This window comes from Artemia franciscana, chromosome 10, assembly GCF_032884065.1.
Source record: "Artemia franciscana chromosome 10, ASM3288406v1, whole genome shotgun sequence".
Classification (NCBI taxonomy): Eukaryota; Metazoa; Arthropoda; class Branchiopoda; order Anostraca; family Artemiidae; genus Artemia; species Artemia franciscana.
The window spans coordinates 25906133-25929974 of record NC_088872.1 but is presented as its reverse complement, the minus strand read 5'-3'; the positions used below and the strand labels follow the sequence as shown (position 1 = coordinate 25929974).

Sequence of the window (23842 nt, the reverse complement as noted above, 5' to 3'; positions counted from 1 at the left end):
ACCATATTTTTCATGTAGCTTACTTTTTTCAACTTACATTTTAAAAACATCTAAAAAAATTTCTCTGTCTTTTGAAGAATCCTTCCATCAGAACCATACTTAACTTGTAATAAATTACAAATGTTTTTTTTTATATAAAGAACAATGGCCATAGATGCATGTTTTACTTGTTTGTCTCCTTTTATATGGCACTTGGTATTAACCAAGTGACATATGGCAATTGCAAATTCTGTCAGTCAGTCTGTCTGTCTGTCTCTCCTGGTTTTGCTAGTTTAGGCACTTTTAGAAAAGCTAGAATGATGAAATTTAGCAGGCATATCAGGGGCCAGACCAAATTAAATTAGAGATTGTTGTATCCTGGATTTGACTATCTGGGGAGGAGTAGAGGGACAGTTAATTTGGAAAAATTAAAAAATGAGGGATTTTTAACTTATGAATGGGTGATTGGATCTTAAGGAAATTTGATTTTTAGATGGATATCTCTCTCAGAGCTGTTGTTTTAAATCCTGACCAAATCTGGTTACATTGGGGGGAGTTGAAGAGGTAAACTTAAATTCTTGGAAAATGCTTAGAGTGAAGGGATCAGGATGAAACTTGGGGGGGGGGAGGGGAAATAAGCACAAGTCCTAGATACATGATTGACATAACTGGAATGGATCCACTGTCTTTGGGGGAGCGGGGGGGGGGGTTAATGCTGAAAAATAGAAAAACAAGGTATTTTAACTTATGAAAGAGTGATCAGATCTTAATGAAATTTCATATTTAGAAAGACCTTGTTACTCAGATCTCTTGTTTCAAATCCCAACTGGATCCACTGTCATTGGGGGGAAGTTGGGGGGGGGGCAGGAATCTTGGAAAAAGCTTAGAGTGGAGATATAAAAAAACAAGGTATTTTAAAATCAGATCTAGGGACATAGAGGGTTGAAAGGGGGAAACAAATCTTGGAATCAGGAAATCTTGGAAATTGCTTAGAGTGGATAGATCAGGATGAAATTAATGGGAAGAATAAGCACACATTCTAGATACGTGAATTGAAAATACATGAAATGTTTCTTTTGGGAAGTTGGGGGGGGGGGGCGTTAATTCAGAAAAAAATAAGAAAAAAATGAGGTATTTTGAACTTCAGAATGGAACTTCAGAGCTTTTGTTTGAAATCCTGACCAGATCTGGTGACATTGGGGGGAGTTGGAGGGGGAAGCCAGAAATCTTGGAAAACACTTAGAGTGGAGAGATCAGGATGAATCTTGTTGGGCAGAATAAGCAAATGCCATAGATACGTGATTGTTGTAACCAGTCTGGATCCACTCTTTCTGGGGGAGTTAGGGGGGGGGGTCCAGTGCTTTGGTGAGTTTGGTGCTTCTGGATGTGCTTCAACAATGAAAAATGGTAGGTGCATCAGGGACCTGCACAAATTGACTTGATAAAGTCGTTTTCCCCCGATTCGACCGTCTGGGGGGGGGGGGGGGGCTGAAGGGAGAAGAAAAATTAGAAAAAATTAGGTATTTTTAACTTACGATTGGGTGATTGGATTTTAATGAATTTTGATATTTAGAAGGATCTTGTGTCTCAGAGCTATTTTTAGATCCTGATGGGCATTAAGCCTCTGATTTTCCTTTCAAATCAATCCATTGTTTCTTAAAATTTGGCTCAAGCTCATGCCATATGAGCTCTTGGCTCTTGGCTTCCCTTCCTTGTCACAAGTGCCATATGAAGTCTTAGCTCTTGTTTTCCAAGAATAATTGTATTGGACCAGCACAAGTAAACTGTTTGAAGACAGCTTGTTTGAATTCCAATTTAAAACTCTAGTTTGCTTTTATATAATGTCAACAATGCAGTAAAAAGAATTATATCTCAAGGTTAACAATATTTGAAAATATGACTAGTGCTATCTGTCCTCTTATCCTATCTCAACACCTTTAATTTCCATTCCTGAGACTTACAGGTATGGTATTTGATGATAACACGTATACAGATAGTGTCTTTTGATTTAGCTCTATTCTTTTCCCCCAAAGGCCTACTGCTTGTATTCTTAACCCCAAACTCAATATGCCCCTGATAGAATCTATAACTCCTTTTGATTTGGGCTAATTGATAGCTCCAGAGCCTAGGATATAAAGAGATATAATTTGGAATCACATTTAAAAATGACCATTTTGATGTCATGAAAAAATCAAGCGTTCATTTAGCAAAGAATGTGTAGCATCTGGGCTAACCATTAAATTGAAATTCAAAGATTCTAATCTTAGTAACCAAGATTGTTTTGGAAGTAGGTACACCTTAGTGCTGATGGTTTGTTTCTGGTTTTTCAACAGTGAACTTTTAAAGTGTAAATATATACTTTATACATTGAAAAAAAAAAGAATTTTCCTAAAGGATATTGGACTGAAGTTCAGTGTATATATATATATATATATATATATATATATATATATATATATATATATATATATATATATATATATATATATATAAGCCTATTAATCTGTAATTTATAAGTCAGATTTGAATTTTCCAGTTTAGATTTATAAGCAATTTTAAAGCTTTTGATGTGATAATAATCACTATGACAATGTTTTATTTTATATATGATCATCTCCTTTATTATAAAATATTATATTTGACATTGTTATGTAATAGAGTATCCAAATTGAGTGTTTGATTTACTTGACATTTGAATTTTCAATTGATGGGATCAGAGGATATTTTGCTCTCTCTTACTCATTTTACTTCCAAAAAATTATATCACTGAACAACTGTTCAAAATTCTTGTTTTTCGACTTCTGTTAGCTGATGTTTAACTAGGAGAAGCCTTAAGTACCATGTCTGTAGTATAGACAATCTGGTTGCTAGGGAAGCTCCATGACCAGACCTGGTTGCTAGGTAAATTGGTTATGCAAATTTTGTGCCAGTTCGATTATGCTAATGAGCTTAGTTCAGTAGCATTGTATAATACACTACTATAGTGGTCTTTTGATTTAGTTTAATATCCTCCTCAACTGTCTTCAAATGGTTTAACTTAACATTGTTAGCTGTTCCTGAGGTTTTGCATATGTGCTATTTTGACAGCCTGTAGTGTATTATGCCTTTTACACCCCTCAATATTTCCTAATAGTTTCAACTTAGTACTCATAGCTGTTCCTTAGACATTACAGGTGCGCCCTCTTGACAACCTGGATGCAAATAGTGGTGTTTTGGTTCAGTTCAACACCCAAGGTCGGATTTAAAGCTATGATTCTTCTAGACCAAAGTGTTTTTGCTGCCCCATTTTCGCAAGATTTCCTTGGAAGTCCCCAAAAATTTGAGGATAGTGGAAAAACTGAACAGAACGCAACTGATGAGCCAAAAGTAATGAAAGAAAGAGGTAATATCGATCTTTCAGCTGCCAAATCTGCAATCTCAAATCTGACAGTTTATAAGTGGCCATGAAATTCCTGTGTTGTTTTAAAATCACTTTTGTGTGAATAGGCTGCATATCACCTGAGTGCACCTGGCACTTTCATGATAATTAACATTGTTCCAGTTTTTGTTAAAAAAAAAATCACTCAGTGGTAATTTATTGTGCCCCTTGAAATTGTGTGCCCCTAGGCCCGGGTCAAATAGGCCTGTTAGTAAATCCAGACCTGTCAACATTCCTAGAAAGTTTCAACATATAGTCGTAGAAATTTCTGAAATATTGCAGATACAATGTTTTGACAACCTGAATGGATGTAGGGTCTTTGATTTAGCTCACCATTCTCCTTACATTTCCCTGAAAGTTTCAACTTATTCTTAGCTGTTCCTGAGATAATGCAGATACGTGCTTTGACAACCTCGATTCCCATACTCTCTTTTGGTTCAACATGTCTCTCAACCTACCCTGACAATTTCAACTAAATACTTTTAGCCATTTTTGAGATAAATGTCAGATATGCTTTCTTGACAAGCTGGCATAGTGGCATAGTTGTGCATAGTGGTGTTTTGGTTTAATTCAACATACCCTCAAAGATGCTCCGATCTCCCAATAATAGCAGTATATGCAGACAATGGACAGCTTGCATAATTCACAGCCATTGCCCCTGAAGCTATGGTGGTCATGTTGTCTCCAGAGGCATGTTTATTGGCCCTTTCGACTATTTTAAACAATATTTCTACCTAAGAAATTTGATTGACTCTCATTAGGGTTGGACAGGGGGTAGCCAAATGGGTGTAGGAGTGAAGTGGTTGCCCTCTCCTATTACTTTTGAATCTTAAAAAGGGCACCAGAAACTTTTCATTTCAAATCGATTGAGCCTCCTCAGAAATTTCTGCAACCACCTCTTGTTGTTTGCTGCAGGACTAGGTGTTTCCGCCTCATCTGACATCTCAAACTCAAATCTTGCATGGAAATTTGCCTCTGGCCACAGGTAAGGAATAATTTCTGCCTTTTTGCGGTGTAAAATATCGATCTTGGTTCAAACAGACCTAAAATACCACCAGCAGAAACGTCTATGACAGCCAGTCAAATAGATCCATCGAAAGAGCAATGAAATGAAAAGTGGATGTGTCTGAAGCCTTAAAAAGTGCAATTTGAGACTCGATTTTTCTAACTGTCAATGATTACTAATATGGATTAGGTTAATGTACATTCAGATGAATATGGGGAGGGTGGTAGAAGAACTAACTTCATAACTTTTTATCATTTAGAAGACTGTATTTGGAGTAAGCCCTCACTATTGGTGCCACGGGGCTCTTCTCTTATAACGGAAATTTTTAAGCTTAACAAAAATCATTACATCTTATGTTGAAATATACAGAAAATGGAGGGACGGGGAATATCCCCCAAAACGAGATTGGAAGGACATTTAGAAAAATCATGTAATTTGAGCATGGAGGAGATTACAACTCAACTTTTATTATGATTTTTATTGTCGGTTATTTTAGCTGAAATTGTTAGTTTTTGGATGTTTAAGCATTGGGATATAAAGTTGAAGTTTAGTGTGAAGAGATATTAGACGGAGTTGTCTTCCTCTTTCTTTTTTAAGAAAATGGTATCAAAAGCGAGTTAAAACTCCGTGACGTAGATTGTGCAAATGATTCGGATGTTCTAGATAAAATCTTAGCGAAAGAAATTAGTTTTTGGAATTATTGAGATTTGAGGACGTGACGAAAGATTAAAAAATTATTTTTAAAAAGATCAAGTTGCTTTCAAACTATTCTGGTAACAAACTGTAAGTAAGAGCGGTCTAATAGCAATTGAAACTCTGAGAAAAGGAATTATGATATCAGTTAAATAATATGTAAAATTGGCTTTTTAAGCTGGTTCCAGATATATACAATCTGTTAAGTTTGATGTTACCCACGAAAAATACGATCCTAAGAAACGTGTCTGCTTTTTGAAAAAAAAGGAGGAAACGCCTATAAAAGCCAAAAGATCTTTATAATAGATTCAGCATATCAGAGAACCCTACTGTAGAGGTTTCAAGATCCTATCTAAAAAAGTTAAGGAATTTTTTTCCAGAAGGAAGATAACGGATGCGTTTTTATCTTTTTGTTTTTTTGTTTTCTGCATGGGTGATCGTATCGTACTAATTTTCCCAGAAGATTGCGTTCGACTCGCTCGAACGGAAATTAAAAGTTACAGTGCCCTTTTGAAGTGACCAAAAAGCTTTTGCCTTGGGAATATGGTGTTTTCTGCCATTATATGGCACCAATCAATGGTTTTGCCCCAAAAAGGGTCAAGTTTCTATTGGTTAAAAAAATTGAGATAGCCGATGAGCTTCCTAGGTGTAGAGCAGGGACGATGGGTGATTGTGCGTGGGGGTGTGCCTAAAAAAGTTCACTTCAAAATCCAAATTGGCCTCTTCTCTATGGCTCCTCAGTTAAATATAGAAAGGAGGTAGGAATAAATCTTTCATCTCCCTTAATTTAGACTAAGCCTGATTAAAAGTGCTGTGGGGTGATATCTCCATTCTTGTTGCATAAAAAAAGAGAATTTTTCTGGGATTTTTTTTTTGAAGCTTCATTCAACAAAACTGATTTGCATCATATTTCATGGTTTTAATCTCACGACCTTTTTTGGGGGAAGCACAAACGGGGAAGCGTCAAAATACATTGTAGCCTGGCTTGACATGCTAGGTGCACCATTTTTACAACTAGCGTCCTAAGCGCTTCATTTCTGAGAGTTGAGGGTTTCTGCCTCTTAACCTTCCGAGGGAAGGAACAAACTATTGCACTCTTTTCCGTTTGAATTGGCACACTAGGTGCCTCGTTTGTAAGATTGATAGCTGGTACTTTCTCAAACCTCTTGGGGGATGTACGCATTCTAAAATTTGTGAGCTGTGGCCAAATTTGTGGGCCAAATCTCTTAATATCTCTCCTCTGATAATAAGGGGGCGCCCGAACGTAAGATAGATTGATTAAATACCAGATTTGGGCACTAGTTGTGTTGTCTTAGAACTTGAGGTCTGGTATGTCTCTATCTCTCGAGAGGGTACTAGGGAATCCTAAAAACTTGCTTTACTGGAAACCGAGTTTGCTTGAGGTTTCTTGTTAGAAAAAAAAAATATACCATTCACATACCTAAAGGCACAGAGGTGGAAAACGCGAGGCGGTACATCATGAGCCTCATTGGAATTTTTTTTTTTTGGGGGGGGGGGTCAAGTGCTACGAGGAGCTTTGTTGTTATCAATTTGAAATGGTAATATTTTCTTTTCCTAATTATTTCCAACTTTGCAGTTGATTTAAAAATGTGTGTACATGTATTTAAATAAAAAGCCCATTTTTGAGGTTGTAATAGCTTCAGCTGCGTAGAAGATCAAAAGTCACGCATAATTCCCATAACAGTAATACCTCTTTCCGTCCACTCAAAACTCAATAGTAAATTTATTAATAAGGATTTATTGAAGGTACTGCTTTTCACCGAAAATGTTGACTAAATTTTCCTCTAATGAATCTCCGATTTAATGAACCTTCCCCCTATTTTCTACAATTATCTGGTACTTTTAGTAAGGATGGAGAAAAAGAGACAAAATCGCGAGAGATACAAGTGTTGACTTTGCTATTTTTGCAATCGCACTAAGATAATATTTAATGCATGTTTTATTTTTGGTTCACATTTGACTAAATTTTCCTCTAATGAATCTCCGATTGAATGAACCTTCCTCTAATTTTCTACAATTATCTGGTACTTTTAGTAAGGGTGGAAAAAAAGAGACAAAATCGCGAGAGATGCATTACTTTTTATTATGTCAATACTATTGTGTTGACTTTGTTATTTTTGCAATCGCATTAAGACAATATTTATTGCATGTTTTATTTTTGGTTCACACTTGTCAAAGAGTCACGTCTTTCAGACTTACATTCATTTTTTAGTCCCTTATCAGTGTAGTTCTTTAGATGTGATCCGGAATTTGAACTGTTCTTAGTTCTTATGTAAAAGTTGAACCTTGCTGAGCTTCCGACTCACTATTTGTAAGAGTTATTATTTATTTGTACACGGTGGTGATGTTTGAAGAAATATTTTGAACTCTAGAACAGGTGCACAGTCTGGCTATTTATTATTATTTATTATTATTATTATTATTATTATATTATATTATTATATATTATAATATATTATAATTTATATTATTATATATTATAATTATATATTATATTATTATATATATTATTACTATTATTATTATTTATTATTATATTGTTATTTATTATTGTTCAATTTAAGATATTAAAATGTAAAATAATGGCTAAGTTAACCCCCATCTATCAGGATACAACTTCAAATTTATCCTCTTCCTAATATTTTCATTGTATTTGTAACTTATCTCTCCATTTCATTCAAATGCATTCAGACCAGTTTTAATAATACATGACACTTAAATTACATACGTTATTTATTTATTTATTTTAAATAGAATTTATTTTAAATTCAAAAATAAATTAGGGTGCATAATTCATAATAATTTGGCCCTCTAGGACAATCCTTTTGAGGAAACATTAAATTCTACCGTTAACTACATCACAAAGTGGCGGTCCTCCATTTGCCAGCCAGCATGAACTCAAATATCCTCCAAACAATTCAAATAAAATCACTAAAACATAACTTAAATCCCAATCCCAACGGAAGAAAACAAGATCCGATATAACTGTCGAAATTAATACAAAAATGATAAATAATTATCAATTTTCTTTTACATTTATTCAATATGATTTTAATTTGCTAGCTATTACTTAACGCTTGTTACTCAGATATTTTTTTTAGAATTATTTTAAATGATGCAAGACTCGGTTTACTTCTAATTGCCTCTGGTAGGCCATTCCAAACTCGTAAACATAAAATGTCAGCTGAAAAATCGGACCAAACACATGGCGTATACAGAACAACCAACAGGCTTTTATCTTGTGATCTTCCCTGGCGTGTTTCAGCCGCAGAAAAAAAAAAAATCCTCAAGAGCAATTTGGTAGAAGAGTATGAAAGTAGTTGTAAACAAAACTGAGCTATTAAAAACTCCCAAATTATCTAAAGAAAATAAAGAATCTGTTTCGTTAAATAGGTTTAATGCTCCTTGACTTTTGTTTGTTAATCATATTGTGTTTAATTTAAATGTTGCTGTTTAGACAAGAGAGCAGTATCGTATATGGGACTGTATCAACGAAAAATGAACAAGATGACGGATCTCAACAGGAAAAATGTGCATAAGTTTTTTTTTTAATATACCCAAATTTCTAGAAATTTTTAGGCCTACTGCTGTAGAATGTTCAAGTCATTGTGCTGTTAAATCGTGTCAAGAGTTGAATTGTTTTAAATTTTATTATAATATACTGACTTTTTTCTGAGTTTAGATTCACTTAATAATAATAACAATAAATCAAATAGTTCTTTGTAACAAATGTTGTAACGAATCGGCCCAGCAGTAACCGAAATTCTAAAAAAAGAATTTTTATAAATCAAAGAATTGGCTTATTAGATTCCAGATATACAAAATTCATTAAGTTCAATGCTATCCATCAAAAGATACGAGCCCGAGAAATGTGCCTGATTTTCTAAAAAAAAGGGGAAGCCTCCCAGACAGTCAAGTGATCTTGATGAAAGCCACCCCACGAATAGGTGTTGGATTCAGCTGATAGAAAAGCACTAGTGATGGCCCTGTTCTTGCATGGTATATTAATTAAAAAAACAAGTTCTTTTAATTGCAAGTAAGGAGCGACACAAAAACGAAGAGAAATTATTCCGTATATGAAAAGGGTTGTCCCCTCCGCAACGCCTCGCTCTTTACGCTAAAGTTTGACTCTTTCTCACAACTCTACTTTTTAAAGCAATAAAAAACTTTCGCGTAAAGCGCGAAGCGCTATGAAGGGGACAACCCCTTTCACTTATGGAATAATTTCTATTCGTTTTAAGTTTTAGTGTCGCTCCTTACTTGCAGTTAAAAAACTTGCTTTTTAAAATTAATTTCCAAACACTTTTGAATTAATGCATGTTTTGATTTTGGCTCACCGCACATAAATTATTGCGTATTATTTTTTCATCTAAATGGCTTTTTCATAGTTTTGATCGGGAGATTTGATTCAAAAAAGGGGATGGGAGAGGAGGCCTAGTTGCCCTCCAATTTTTGGTTCCTTAAAAAGTCAACAATAACTTTTTATTTTTTTACGAACATCTTTATTAGTAATAAATATACCTAACAAACTCCTATATTTGTATATTTTTATTACGTATGTGAGGAGGCTCGCCCCCAAGTCAATACCTTGCTCTTTGCCTTAAAGCTTGAATTTTCTCCCAACTCTTTAGGAATGACCCCTGAATCACAAAGGCCGTAGAATAAATAGTTGAAATTACTAAAAATACATTAGCGTGAAGAGCGAGTATTGTGGAGGAGATGAACACCCTTATTTACGTAGTAATTTCTGTTCTCTTCAGGTTTTAATGTTGCTCCTTACTTCCAACTGATTTTTTTTCATTTTTTCATTTTTTTTCTTAAATAATGCTAGAAAATCTTGCAGCCTCTTCATGGAAGTTCTCTTCCCTCATGATGAATTTCTCCATGGAAAGATCCTCCTACGTGACCAAGTCTCCCGACCCCCCCCCCCCCCCCAACACGAAAAAGTCCCCCTGAAAACGTCTGTACACTTCCCAATAGCCATTACTATGCGTAAACAATGGTCAAAGTTTGTAACTTGCAGCTCCTGCCCCGGGGACTTTGGGGGATTAAGTCGTCTCGAAAGACATAATTATTAGGTTTTTCGACTACGCTGAACAGAATGCCTATCTTAGAATTTTGATCCGGTGACTTTGGGAAAAAAAGAGCATGGGAGGGGGCATAGGAGCAATCCAATTTTTTTGGCCACTTAAAAAGGGCACTAGAACTTTAAATTTCTGTTAGAATGAGCCCTCTCGCGACATTGTAGGACCACTGGGTCCATACGATCACCCCTTGGTAAAAAAAACAACAAATAAACACGCATCCGTGATGTCTTCTGGCAAAAATTACAAAATTCCACATTTTTGTAGATAAGAGCTTGAACCTTCTATAATAGGGTTCTCTGATACGTTGAATTTGATGGTGTCGTTTTCGTTAAGATTCAATTACTTTTAGGGGTTGTTCCCCCCTATTTTCTAAAATAAGGCAAATTTTCTCAGGCTCGTAACTTTTGATGGGTAAGACTGAACTTGATGAAACTTATATATTTATAATCAGGATAAAAATGCAATTCTTTTATGTAACTATTGGTATTAAAATTCCGTTTTTGAGTTTTGGTTACTATTGAGCCGGTTTGCTCCTTGCTACAGTTTGTTACCACGAACTGTTTGATTAGTATGTTCCACGAGAATAATATTGCTGTGGTTAAGATAGAAAGTAAGTTTAGCGGTTGGTTAGGTGTGGAGTCAGGAGTTACGCAGGGTCTTGTCTTATTCCTTTTTGAATGGGTTATTTTTGACCAGTTTAAAAAAGAATTTTCGTTTCTTTTAACACTGCCTCACTCCTTCTGTCTATACAAATCCTCCGTCACTTCTGAATTATTGAACATTTTCTCATTCTTTTCTATATCAGTTTTTACAGCTTTATCGCGATTTAACCAATCCTCAAATTGCTCTTCTCGTCTTTATGCAACTCTCTCTTTATTACAAATTATGGCTCTGTTACTACTTTAACTGGGTCAAACCTGGACTGATCACTTTCTCTCGATTTCTTAACATGTCAATATCTTACTATTGTACAGTCTGACTGCGCCTTTCAGATTCTAAACAATTTTACCCATTGCCTTCATTTCACTTTTCCGCAATTCATCCTTGAGTATCTTTTCTGCTTCCCTCAATTCCCTCTTGTTCTTGTAAGATCTATCAGTCAGAAACAGCCCTTCGCCTCTAAGAAGCATAGTTCATTTTTACTAGCAGTCCTTGCTGCTTTTATAACTCTCCCTAATGCTTCTTCTGCTACTTCGCAAACTACTTTCCCAAAATTGTTCCTTTGGAGGCCAGGGCCCCGTTTACAATATGAAGTGTTGGCTCTTGCCTAGACTTCGTGTTGCAGGGTACATTTATCACAAGGACAGAGAGGGTGTACTCAACAGGGTTGCCTGAAACTTGATGGATATAAGTACGTGGCCATTGTTAAAGTCAGCCGGTCGTTAAAGTCAGCCGTTAAAGTTTAGCCGGTCAGCTAGCTGCGCAAGCAATAAGCTCAGGTGGGTGATTTACTGAGGAAACATCCCCCTCCCCAAAGTCAATCCAAACCGTGAGGCACCTGGGATGTAACCTTGGACCTCGTATTGGAAGTAGAGATCAATGCATTAGACCACCAGAGATTTTTTAAAAAGCACACCTGTTGTTAGCGCTAAGTGCCTTTTACTCAAAACTGCCAAGCCCTTGTGCTTCGGTAACTTTCAAAGATTGCTTTGTTTACTCAATTCTTCCTGTCCTTTTAAGCTTTTTGCTTGCCACAGCTGCTTGCGCTGGTCCAAACCCAGTATAAGAACAATTTATGTCAGAAATGACTTCGGGGTTGGGGCCGTTCCTATTTTCTTTGCCCTGTTGAATTTCGATTTGAAAGTAACGAAGCAAAGGACCCCTGATTCACGGACGGCACCAGATGTCTCGAGTGTTTGGCTTCAACAACGATGTCATCCGTTGTTAAATATCGTTAGATAAAAAGCAACCAAACTTAGTAAATTTAGTTAAACAGATGGGAAATCTAGTAAAATTGGTTATACCTAGGAAAATTTTTGTAAAAATCTAGTAAATTTATTAAAGTCGTGGTTTGTTGCAGCTACTCATGTCATAGTTTTGTAACGTCCAGTAAGATGGAACCCAATCTAACAAATTTTTCACTGACATTTAGCAAGGAATTAATCGTCGAATGGGCAATCTTGGTTTATGTAGTCTCATAACTTTCATGGGTAGAAGTAACTCTAAACCTGGAAAAAAAGAATTGCCCTGTGGTATCATTTAAAACTAGTGACGGGAACCAGTACCAAGGGTTTCGAGAATAACTGGTTTACCAACTTAGAATGAAAATAGGCAAAAAATTTACAGACTACAGTTGTGGGAAGAACATGTATTAATTGGGTGATCGGGAGAGCATGTGCTTGCAGTTGTGTAAAGTCAAGTCTTGGTAAGGCAGTCATAATTGGCTATATGAGGCAAAAAGTAGCTGCTGGCTGATATGTCTGACTAACATCTCAGGTTTCTAAGAGGAGCTCATCAATTGGTCGCCATGAAATGGAAACCGAATTCTCATATTGAGCTACTCACACTGAAAACAGTAGAGTTGGTGCTTTTAATCTCAAAAACTTCCGAGAGAAAGGGCGGACGGGAAAGTTGCAAAATCCATCTGCAGCCTGGGCTGACATGCTAGGTGCATCATTTTTGAAAACTGGCGTGCTAAGTACTTCATGTCTAAGAGTTGAGGGCTTCTGCCTCCTAACCTTTTGAGGGAAGGTAGTGCGCAATGGATTCTGGTCTTATTCTGGCAGCTTTATTCTTGGATGTTTGTAAAGCTCTTGATTCTTTGACCCATCGGATTCTTCTTTGGAAACTATCGCATATTGATATAAGATCAAACGCGTTCTCTTGGTTTGAATAATATCATTCTCGTGGGCTTTATTCAAATGATAAGCTTTTCTGGAGTCCTTCTGAAGTAAATTTTCTCGTTGCTTTTGCTGATGACACCACTCTTGGGACCCTTGGGAAGACAGAGTGTGATATCAGGTCTAACCTTATCGCAATATTCGAGACAGTAATTTCATGGTTTGATGCGAATTACTTCGCCTTGAATGTTGCCAAGTCACTTCTTCTTATTTTTTCAAGTTTTCTTTATTTCCCTCAAAAATGAGGAGTAGGCTTCTAGTGTATACCTTCAGGTGTGTCAAGGCTCCTTGTGTAGACTAGAGAATCGAGTGGTCCGGTTTCTTGGTATCCTGCTTAATAAGAACGTTTCGTTTAGAAACCATATAGCCAAGATTAGGGTTAAGGTTTCTCGGAGTTTGGGTATTATTCGAAAACTCCGACACACATTTCTTGGATCTATTCTGAAGCTGCTTTTTTATTCTGCCTTGTCCAGTCATGTTTCGTTTTCCCCTATTGTATGGATGTCTACTTTTCCTTCTATACTGCAGCCACTTTCTGTCATGCATAATAAAGCACGGTGACTGGCTATGGACAGTAATCGTTTCTCACCAAAACCGCTCTTAAACCTACAGTCTATTTACATCCCTTCTTGTGTTTCTTTTATCTTTCGTCAGCTTTATGAGAATCTTCCAATTCTCTTCAAAAACTCCTGTGTTTTTTTGTGATTCAGCCCCATATAGTCTTCGTTCTTCACATAAAACCTGCATTCCTCCTACCCCAACTATACGGTCAGATTTCAATCACCTCATTGCTTGTCAACAGATCTGGAATTCCTTACCTGCTTTAGTACAGAGATGCCACTCGTTTGGGACTTTTAAAAGGGTTATTAAGGACCATTTAGTTAAGAATAAAAAGAATGGCATTTTTTATTTTCTTTGCCTTTTCCTCTGAGGAGCTGGTGTCCCCTGAGTGTTTTTTATGGCACTTTGTATTTACCAAGTGATATATCGCCATCGCAATTTCTGCCTGTCTGTCGGTCTGTCTGTCTGTCTGTCGGTCTGTCTGTCTGTCTGTCCCGGTTTTGCTGGCTTGGGCACTTCCAGATGAGCTAGGACGATGAAAGTTGGCAGACGTATCAGAACCAGACTAAGTTAGAAAAAGTCGTTTCCCCGATTTTACCTTCTCGGGGGGGGGGGGGAGTGGAGGGGCAGTTAATTCAGAAAAAATAGTTTGAATCTCCACGGGATCCAGTGACATTGGGAGGATTTGGAGGGGGAAACCGGAAATCTTGGAAAAAACCTAGAGCGGAGAGATCGGGATGAAACTTGGTAGGAAGAATAAGCGAAATTCCCGGATACGTGATTGGCATAACCGGAACGAATCTGCTCTCTTTGGGGGAGTTAGGGGGGAGGGACATAATTCGGTAATTCGGAAAAATTAGAAAAAAAGGAAGTATTTTTAACTTACGAGCGGGTGATCGGATCTTAATGAAATTCGATATTTAGAAGGACCTCGTGTCTCAGAGCTCTTATTTTAAATTGGATTCGCTGATATTGGGGGGAGCTGGAGGGGGAAACCGGAAATCTTGGAAAACGCTTAGAGTTGAGAGATCGGGATGAAACTTGTTGGGAGGAATAAGCACAAGTCCTAGATACGTAATTAACATAACTGGACCGGATCCGCTCTCTTTGGGGGAGTCAAGGAGGGATTTCCAGTGCTTTAGTGAGTTCGGTGCTTCTGGACATGCTAGGACGATGAAAATTGGTAGGCGTGTCAGGGATCTGCACATATTGACTTGATAACAGTCGTTTCCCCGATTATACCATCTGGGGGGCTGGAGGGAGGGGAAATCGTGAAAGTGGAGGTAGTTTCTTCTTACGAATGGATGATTGGATCTTAATGGAACTTGATATATAGAAAGATCTTATGTCTCAGATGCTCCGTTTTCAATCCAGGTCCACAGGGGATTCGGGGACATGGGGGGTGGAGGGGGAAACGGAAATCCTGGAAAACTCTTAGAGCGGAGTGATCGGGATGAAAATTGATGGGAATATTAAGCACAAGTTCTAGATACGTGATTGAGATAACCGGACTGGATTCGCTCTCTTTGGGGGTGTCGGGGGGATTTCTAGCACTTTGGCGAGTTCGAGAATAAGTACAACTTATAGATACGTGATTGATATAAGCGGACCGGATCCGATCTCTTTGGGGCAGTTGGAGGGATTTCTAGTGCTTTGGCGAGTTTGGTGCTTCTTGACGTGCTAGGATGATGAAATCAATAACTCTAGTACCGGGTTATATTTTACGTTCCGACCTCGTCACAAGTGCCGTATAAGCTCTTGGCTTTTTTTTTCATGATATATTGTTATCTTCTCTGCTCATTGAATCCCATGACCCAGGTATGGGCTCTTTTTAATCTTATTTGTTGTTTGGCTATTGTTCTCTTTTTTTGGTTGTTGCCTATATTGTATTTTTTGTTGTGTCCCCTTGTATTCCTGGCCATGGAGCCTTTCGAGTGAAAATAAGAATATTTGCTTTAAAAGCTTGTTTTGCTTTAAAACTAAATCAAAAGGCACTGTTCATTTGTGTTGTCAATAAGACGTCTCAGCAATGTCTCAAGACCGACTGAGGGTATCAAGCTGAAACTTTTAGGGCTACTACTATTACTACTTCTGCTCTTACTATTGAACTAAATTAAAAGCCAGACGCTTTTGTGACAGACATCCAGATCTTCAAAATAGAGTAGATACATGATCTGAGGAACGTAATACAGTATTAGGTTTTATTTTTCTGGGCAAGTTGAGGTTTTAAACTAAATCAAAATATACTATGTGCAACCAGATTTTCAAAGGGTATCTAAGGATATTTATACGGATGTTCTTTTTCCAAGCTTTACGTATGGTCTTACTCTTCCAAGTAGTTGAAAAACTATTTTGTAAAACTCTTTCAATCAGTAGCAAAACTTATAACACGATGTGTTGGACGAAACTACCTGTAAGACCCCAAAGTCTACATTTGTTACGAACGGCATATTTTGTTCAGGCCGTATTATTGTGGCCAAAGTGACACACTCTTGCTGCCTGAACTCAATTAAAGAAACATCAGTCTAGTTTTATTCAACTTTTACTCGTAATTATTTTTGTGGTCAAGCCCTCCTCCTCTCAGACCAAATTCTTGGGTACACCCTCGTATATACAGGAATATCAAAATATTTAAAGTTTATGGAATAATTCAAAAAATTTTTAATGCTTCATATAATGGTTAGTGACCGAATATTGCTTCTTTTTTTTATAATAGCTCAAACAATAAATGTGATTTGGTCTCAGTAATGTCTCTTTTACGCTTTCCTCATTTCTTTGTTGTTTTTTTTTTTTTTTTTTTTTTTTTTTTTTTTTTTTTTTTTTTTAGCGAATTATGTCGATTCTTCAGGAGGAGAGGAAAAATTGCACCTTTAATAGACTTGAAATTACAAATTTACTTGACGGATCTGCCAAAGCGACTGAGAACAGAAGAGAGCTAGGTAATGTAGCCTTTACAATATTTATTGACATATCAATATAGACAAGAAATTTATTCCAACTGTGCCATGACTAAACGACCCAGAAAAAAAATCACTATACTAGAAAAACGTTATTGTGAATGCAAGCATGCTAACTTCACGCCTTAATTTGGTTTTTTCTAGTTAAAACTAATAAAATAATTAAGTTTTTAGTAAGTTAAGCGATTGAAATTTTGTTCTTTCTTTTCGAGCAACTTGAAGTGCAGCATTGTTTGACTCTTGAGATTAAAATGTGCACATAAAGCCTAATAGCTCTTGGCAGACTCATCTGGAGGATCTTTTAGCATAGATATGTACTGGCCAAATTTATTTTTTGGTGGGACTGGGTAGTTTTTTCTTGTGATGGCGTTAGAAATACGATACTATCACATTTTTAGGCCACCAATTTTCTCGAAAGGTAAATCCTTCGTATGAATCAAGTGAGGGACTCCCCCCCCCTCAGTCTGAATCCTAGAGGTCCCTAGTGGTATTTGCACTGTTTTAAAAATATATGTATATTAAGGTCATTTTTCGGAAATGATCTGTTTTTTTGTAACCTTTCTAGCGTAGTATTTCTGTAAATTGGTTTAGAAAAGTTCTTTTCTTGCAAAAATAGCAATGAGAGTTGTTGACCTGAAGCTTTCTTTCTTATTCAGGTTGTTAAATACATAAAAGTAATTTTTTTTGCTAATAATTTCCTGGAAATTGGTGTGGTAATCGGTTCGAATCAGTGGTTGCTCGCCTCTCCATTGCGGATCTGAGAGAACCCAGTGAATGCTAGCATTCTAGCTTCTTCTTTTTTATAGCTCAAATCACTTTCTATCGGAAACAGGTCTGTTTTATATACTTCTCTTTAAGTGTTACTGTAATGAATAAAAATGCCAACTGCTTGAAAAAACGAAAAGAGTGTGTATGTAAGCAGTTCTTACTGCTGCAACCATACTATTTGTTTGAGCATGTATTTTGCTACATGTTAATTCATTCACTTCCCTCAGTTTGTAAGTAAACTTTTCAACTTTGTGTCTGACCACACGTTTGACCATAGAATTCACTTTGCCCACAAACGATACACAATAACCGGTTTGCGATAAAAAGGGCGTAATTTCATTTCTTCTTTTTTTCTTTATTTTATATAACACTAAGATTTGTTGACACCCTTCAGAAACCCAACAGGCTTGGCTCAGTTTGTTTTCACATATCTTACTTTCATCTCAATATAATAAGAAGTTCCTGGTTTTCGAAAATGCTTTATAAGTCATTTTATTACTTGCAGAAACAGTTAAAACATACACGTAATAAATTAAAAATTCCTTTGTCTTATCATGGAGGCTAGCAAAAATTGTCAGTGTATAAAGGACAATTTTCTAAAAAAAAGTCAAACAACGCTAAGCCATTTGTCAATACGCTTTCTCTATATTTGCGTAGTAACATAAATTGTTTTGAATTCTTACAGTCGGACTACTGTCTGTAATGTTTTTTTGTGAGAAGTTATTGATGTCGAAATTTAAAGCAGGTGTACGAACTTGCTGAAAATTCAAATAAAATGCGTGAGGATTGGTTTATATGATAACAGGAAATACAAAGGAAAGATAAAGAGTCATGTATTCCGTTTCATTTAAGCCCGACTGACCGGAAAGGGACTGGCACATTTTCCGTCCCTGGGAATGGTTTTGGGAAAGCTGCTTGAATTTAATTAGATTGTTTGTTACTTTTCATCTCTAAAATTAAGATTCGTTTAAAGACATATTTGAAGTGCAAATTAAATTTCACTGATAACGATTCCTTATCTTCTCTCTTCTGAACCACTGAGTCTACTTTTCAAGGTAAATATAGTAATAGAATAGTTGATTGCACGATTACCGTCTCCCTGTGCCCAGATTGTTTGTAATAAATTCTCGTACCTCTAGCCAGTGCCAAGAGAACTTTGTGTAGTGGCGTTACCATACAATATAACTCGGAAGATGATACTTACTCGGGCTTCTTTAAATCAATGTACCGTTTTCGAACAGTTCGTGGTAACGAACTGTAGTAAGGAGCGATTGGAATTTTGTAAGGAACAACGGAATTTTGATGCTAAAATATACATCAAAAGAATCAGATTTTCATACTGATTTTAAATATATAAGTTTTATCAAATTTAGTCTCTGTCATCAAAAGTTACGAGCCTGAAAAAATTTGCCTTATTTTCGAAAATAGGGGAAAACACCCCCTAAAAGTAATAGAATCTTAACGAAAATCACACCATCGCATTTGGCGTATCAGAGAACCGTATAGCAAAATTTTCAAGCTCCTATCTGCAAAAATGTGGAATTTCGTATTTTTTGCCAGAAGACAAATCACAGGTGCGTGTTTATTTGTTTGTTTTTTTTTGTTTTTTTTTCCCAGGGGTCATCGTATCGACCAAGTGATCCTAGAATGTCGCAAGAGGGCTCATTCTAACGGAAATGAAAAATTCTAGTGCCCTTTTTAAGTGACCAAAAAAATTGGAGGGCACCTAGGCCCCCTCCCACGCTCATTTTTTCTCCAAAGTCAACAGATCAAAATTTTGAGATAGCCATTTTGTTCCGCATAGTCAAAAACCATAATAACTATGTCTTTGGGAATGACTTACTCCCCCACAGTCCCTGGGGGAGGGGCTGCAAGTTACAAACTTCGACCAGTGTTTATATATAATAATGGTTATTGGGAAGTGTATAGTCGTTTTCAGGGGATTTTTTTTTGGTTTTGGGGGTAGGGTTGAGGGGAGTGGGCTATGTGGGAGGATCTTTCCTTGGAGAAATATGTCATGGGGGAACAGAAATTCAATGAAAAGGGCGCAGGATTTTCTAAAATTGCTATAAAAAAACAATGAAAAAATAAATATGGAAAAGTTTTATCAATTGAAAGTAAAGAGTAGCATTGAAACTTAAAACGAACAGAGATTATTACGCATATGAGGGGTTCAAAAAATACTTTAGCATAAAGAGCGAGGCATTTAGGAGGAGATAAATACCTCGCTCTTTATGCTATAGTTTTTTTTTAGTAATTTCAACTATTTATTCGACGGCCTTTCTGATTCAGGGGTCATCTTAAAGAATTGGGACAAAGTGTAAAGTGTAAAGAAAGAGGTATTAACGAGGGTACAAACCCTCTCATGTACGTACTAAAAATTAAAGAATATAAAAGTTTGTTACGTAAGTTAATTCTTAAGTTACGTATATTTTTTACCAATAAAAAAATTCGTTAAAAATTAAAATTTATAGTTGCCTTTTTATGTAACCGAAAAATTGCATGGCAACTAGGCCTCCTTCCCCATCCCTTATTTCTCAAAATCGTCTGATCAAAACTAAGAGAAAGCCATTTAGCCAAAAAGGAATTAATTTGCAAATTTCATTTTAATAATTTATGTGTGGAGAGCCAAAATCAAACATGCATTAATTCAAAACGTTCAGAAATTACATAAAAAAACTAGCTTTTTTTAACTGAAAGTAAGGAGTGACATTAAAACTTAAAACGAACAGAAATTACTCTGTATATGAAATGGGTTGTCCCCTCCGCAATCCCTCGCTCTTTACGCTAAAGTTTGACTCTTTGCCACAATTCTGCTTTTTAAAACAATTAAAAGCTTTAGCTTAAAGAGCGAGGGATTGCGGAGGGGACAACCCATTTCATATACGGAGTAATTTCTGTTCGTTTTAAGTTTTAATGTCGCTCCTTACTTTCAGTTAAAAAAACTAGTTTTTTTATGTAATCTTATTTAAAATGCATTTTAAAATAAAATATATATTTGATGTAAAATACATGCGGCTGTAGAAGGTGCAGAATATATTTTCTAGTTTGGTGTCATAGGAAACTAGCCAAAGTTAAAATTTTGGATTAATTGTTTAATCCGTTGCTCGCTTTTGGATTAATTGTGATCCTGAAAATGATAGAAGGTGCACTTCGTATCAATTGGCATAGGATATATATTGTTCTACGAAATGGTTGCGCGAAAAATTCTCTATCCTGTTTGGTTTTTTAATTACATCTTTTAGCTCGGATACGCAGAGGCATCTATCAAACGTGATTTGTGCCTGTCTCAATAGCTTCCCATGACAACCTGAATGGAAAAATTTATTCAAATAATAGAAATTGACTTATGGAGAACCGTGATAGTTGTTAATGAGGTGCAAATATTGACGCTAAGTTTTGCATGTAAAAACCGCAAATTTTCATAAAATCCCAGTACAAAAGGTTCTGATACGTCCCTTCTTATTCTGTCCTTCGTATTTTAGTAATACTCCACGGCGCAATTAGTAATATAATGAAGTGCTCTAATTTAGAAGATTTGTCATGATGCTGTGATTCAATAGTAGCAACCACAAAAAAAGGTGTTCAACAAATAAATGCTCTAGATCTTGGTGCTCTTGCGTTAGCCCCGACTCCATATCATAGGCAGCGCAATAGCGCTGCCTAAGTAAGGAGCGATATGGGCTTTTTTTTTTTAGAGCAGGCCACTTCGTATCGAAGGAGTTGTCGTAAAAACTTCGAAAAGGGCTCATTTGATTGGAAGTTAAAAGGGCTAATGCCATTTTTGATAGTCGAAAGTGACTGTAGTGCAACTAACCCCATCCCACGCCCACAATTTCCCCAAGTATGTCCAATAAAAAATTTTGAGATAGCCATTTTGTTCAGCGTAGTTGAAAGGTCTGGAAACTATGTCTTTGAGGATGAACCCCACACAGCCCTTAGGGCAAGGATTGTATTATAAGTTGTGCCCTAAGGGCGTATAAGGTTTTTATGGAAAGGATGGTCGTAAAAACTCCAGAATGAGCTCATTTGATTGGAAATCAGGAGTTCTAGTGTCCTTCTTCCCCACGGCGTATTTTCCCAAAAAGCATCTTATAGAAATTTTGAAATGGCTATTTGTTGTCGTAGAAACTTCGAAAAGGTCTCATTCGATTGGAAATTGAAAAGGCTAGTGCTCTTTTCAATTGTGGAAATTGATTAGAGAGCAATAAGCCACTCCACGCCCGTCAATTCCCAAAACACATTTAATCAAAATTCTGAGATAGCCATTTTGTTTTGACCTTTTGGATCACCATTAATTTGTATCAAAGACTGGATATGGAAAGATTATGAATTACTATGAATGAGCTGACAATGGTAAATGGAACTTTAACCCGTCCTTTTTTAGCCTGATTATCAGCTATGTAAACTGAATGGTACTAATTGATACTGAATGCACCTCGAAATGACTTTGACACCGCTCAACATGAAGATCGTTCTTCCTGCATTTCGAGGCAGTACATGGTTGTTGATAGAGTGAAATCTCTTTTAGAATCCAGACTTTTGTACAATAATGACCATTGACTCGAAATTCATACGGTTGAGACACTTGATAGTCAGATTACGGACACTCTTTTCAGTGTGTCTACTATTAGAAGCAGTGCGATTGAGCGATTGTTGTCTTCTAGAGCGTCTTTTAACAGAAACATCAGAAAGTGCATGTCCCTACAGATAGTTGCAACGAATTATTTAGATATAAAGAAAAATATATAAAAGGCAATCTGATTTGCTCCAAGCACAATGATGGCTCTTAAAGCAACGAGGATCTATACTCAAATCTGCAGTCTGTGTGTGTAAACAAGCCAAAACTAGGGGATTGCAACTCTTTACTATCAGATTCCTAGACAAATGCTGGACCTGACCTAATGTTTATTTGACGAATTCAGTTAGTATTATAATTAGAACATTTTTATTTAAACACTAATATACATACAGTCTTAAAAAACAGTCCACATGCCTGATGACATACTCAAGCGCACCAGTTCAACAATACTACTATTAAAACAGCCTAAAACTAACTTGTCAAACAAAAACACTTATAAACGCTAAAACTGCAAAAACAATCGAACTATTACCCCTCAGATTTTGACTCGCAGCTAATTTTTAAGCAACCTCTGAGAGAAACATTTATGAGAATGCTTGCTCCCGGATTCTAGCAGGAATTGAGTTCTAAATTTTCGGCCCAGTAGGACGGATGCTGAAACACGCTCTCGATGTTTGACGATTTTCACTAATGTTGATTGCTTGGAAACAAATGGGGAAAAAGTTACGGAGCCGAAGGATATTTTAAATGCTTTTGGCAACCATTTTAGCAATATTGGTTCTAAACCTGAATCGACTATTAACACACAGCTGAATTCTCCAGGCAATGAACTTGTTCCAGGCAATGAACGGCTTGCAGAAAGCTCGTTTACCTTTTCTGAAAGTGCGCCTCAAGAGATAAAAAAAAAGAAAAATGATCGTAAAGCCTAACCAGAATTTTTCTGCGGACCGTATATTTTTGACCATAGTGGGTACAGCATCCCTAGAACAGTCATTAGATAATTTCGAAGTTTCTATTTTTTATTTTTATAATGCTAAACTCGTGACCTGGAGAGATGCTCACAAGATTATGTGTGGAATGCTTGGCTGCTTCGATCTTCCAATGACTAGTTTTCCAACTGTCCAAGGATTCTTTGCCATCGCTGTTAATATATAGCCCCATAAGGCTGCATAGGGTCGCCTGGCAATGATACAAATTGATTTGCCAGCGTTCAAGTCTTTGTGACTCATGTGCTGACATTAAAAAAAAAATTATGCTTGTGATAAGGTTATGACTTTACCTTCCTGAATCAGGTACAGTCACACTTTCATTTGCACGAGACATTATTGTCACTTTCTTATACAAAGGTGGAAGTATATGCCTCCTTTTCCCAATAGAAAGTGGAAAATTAAGCCTCTCAATTTCTTCAACCAGGTTCACGTCAATGGCTATGTGAGCGTATCTCACATCTCACATGACACGAGACCTAGTTATGGTAACCTTCTCTCGTCCAAGGAACCTGTTGTTCATCATTAGACCTATTAGTTTTTCAAATGGCTCGCATAAAAGATCCTCGACAAATAAGTTTATCCTCGGAGGTACATCTCCTGGAACCAGAACCAGGTATCCCAACCCAGCACCGTTTGTCACCTTCACACAGGCGTCTGTTTTCTCAGGTTGACATCGGACGTAGATTCAGTTTCCCTCCAATCTTATACAGCAAATGTTGCAACAAAGTCTATTCCACTTAATATTTAATCGTCTAGAGGACTGTTCTTCTCCTGAATGGTTTGAGTTTAGTAGGCTCAATAAAGCTTTTATTTTGGTCAGGTAACCAAGGCTTTTTCTTCTTTTTTCCCTAGTTCTCTTTTTACGGACGTTCCTCCGTCAAGCTTGGCCTACTGGGCTATTGCCCTCTTCTCCACCCTGGGCGTGTTATTTTGAGATTCGG

General features: G+C 36.6%; 2 protein-coding genes across 22 annotated transcripts in view; one reads left to right on the top strand and one right to left on the bottom strand.

Moving 5' to 3' along the window:
* Positions 1-23842, bottom strand: part of LOC136031983 (transmembrane GTPase Marf-like) — a 503142-nt gene that overhangs the window by 237422 nt on the left and 241878 nt on the right. The window lies entirely within an intron of this gene.
* The window catches only part of LOC136031979 (acyl-coenzyme A oxidase 1-like), a 168548-nt gene that overhangs the window by 87494 nt on the left and 57212 nt on the right, over positions 1-23842 (top strand). For 17 of the 21 annotated variants that reach the window (XM_065712034.1, XM_065712022.1, XM_065712018.1 and 14 more), the window contains one exon: positions 16433-16544. In XM_065712034.1, the coding sequence (XP_065568106.1) occupies positions 16439-16544 (106 nt within the window). In that variant the 5' untranslated portion in view covers positions 16433-16438. Of the gene's footprint in view, positions 1-4317; positions 4383-7302; positions 7429-7473; positions 7495-8579; positions 8649-16432; positions 16545-23842 lie in introns of those variants that run through there. The other 4 variants (XM_065712027.1, XM_065712028.1, XM_065712032.1 and 1 more) reach the window with 4 other exon arrangements.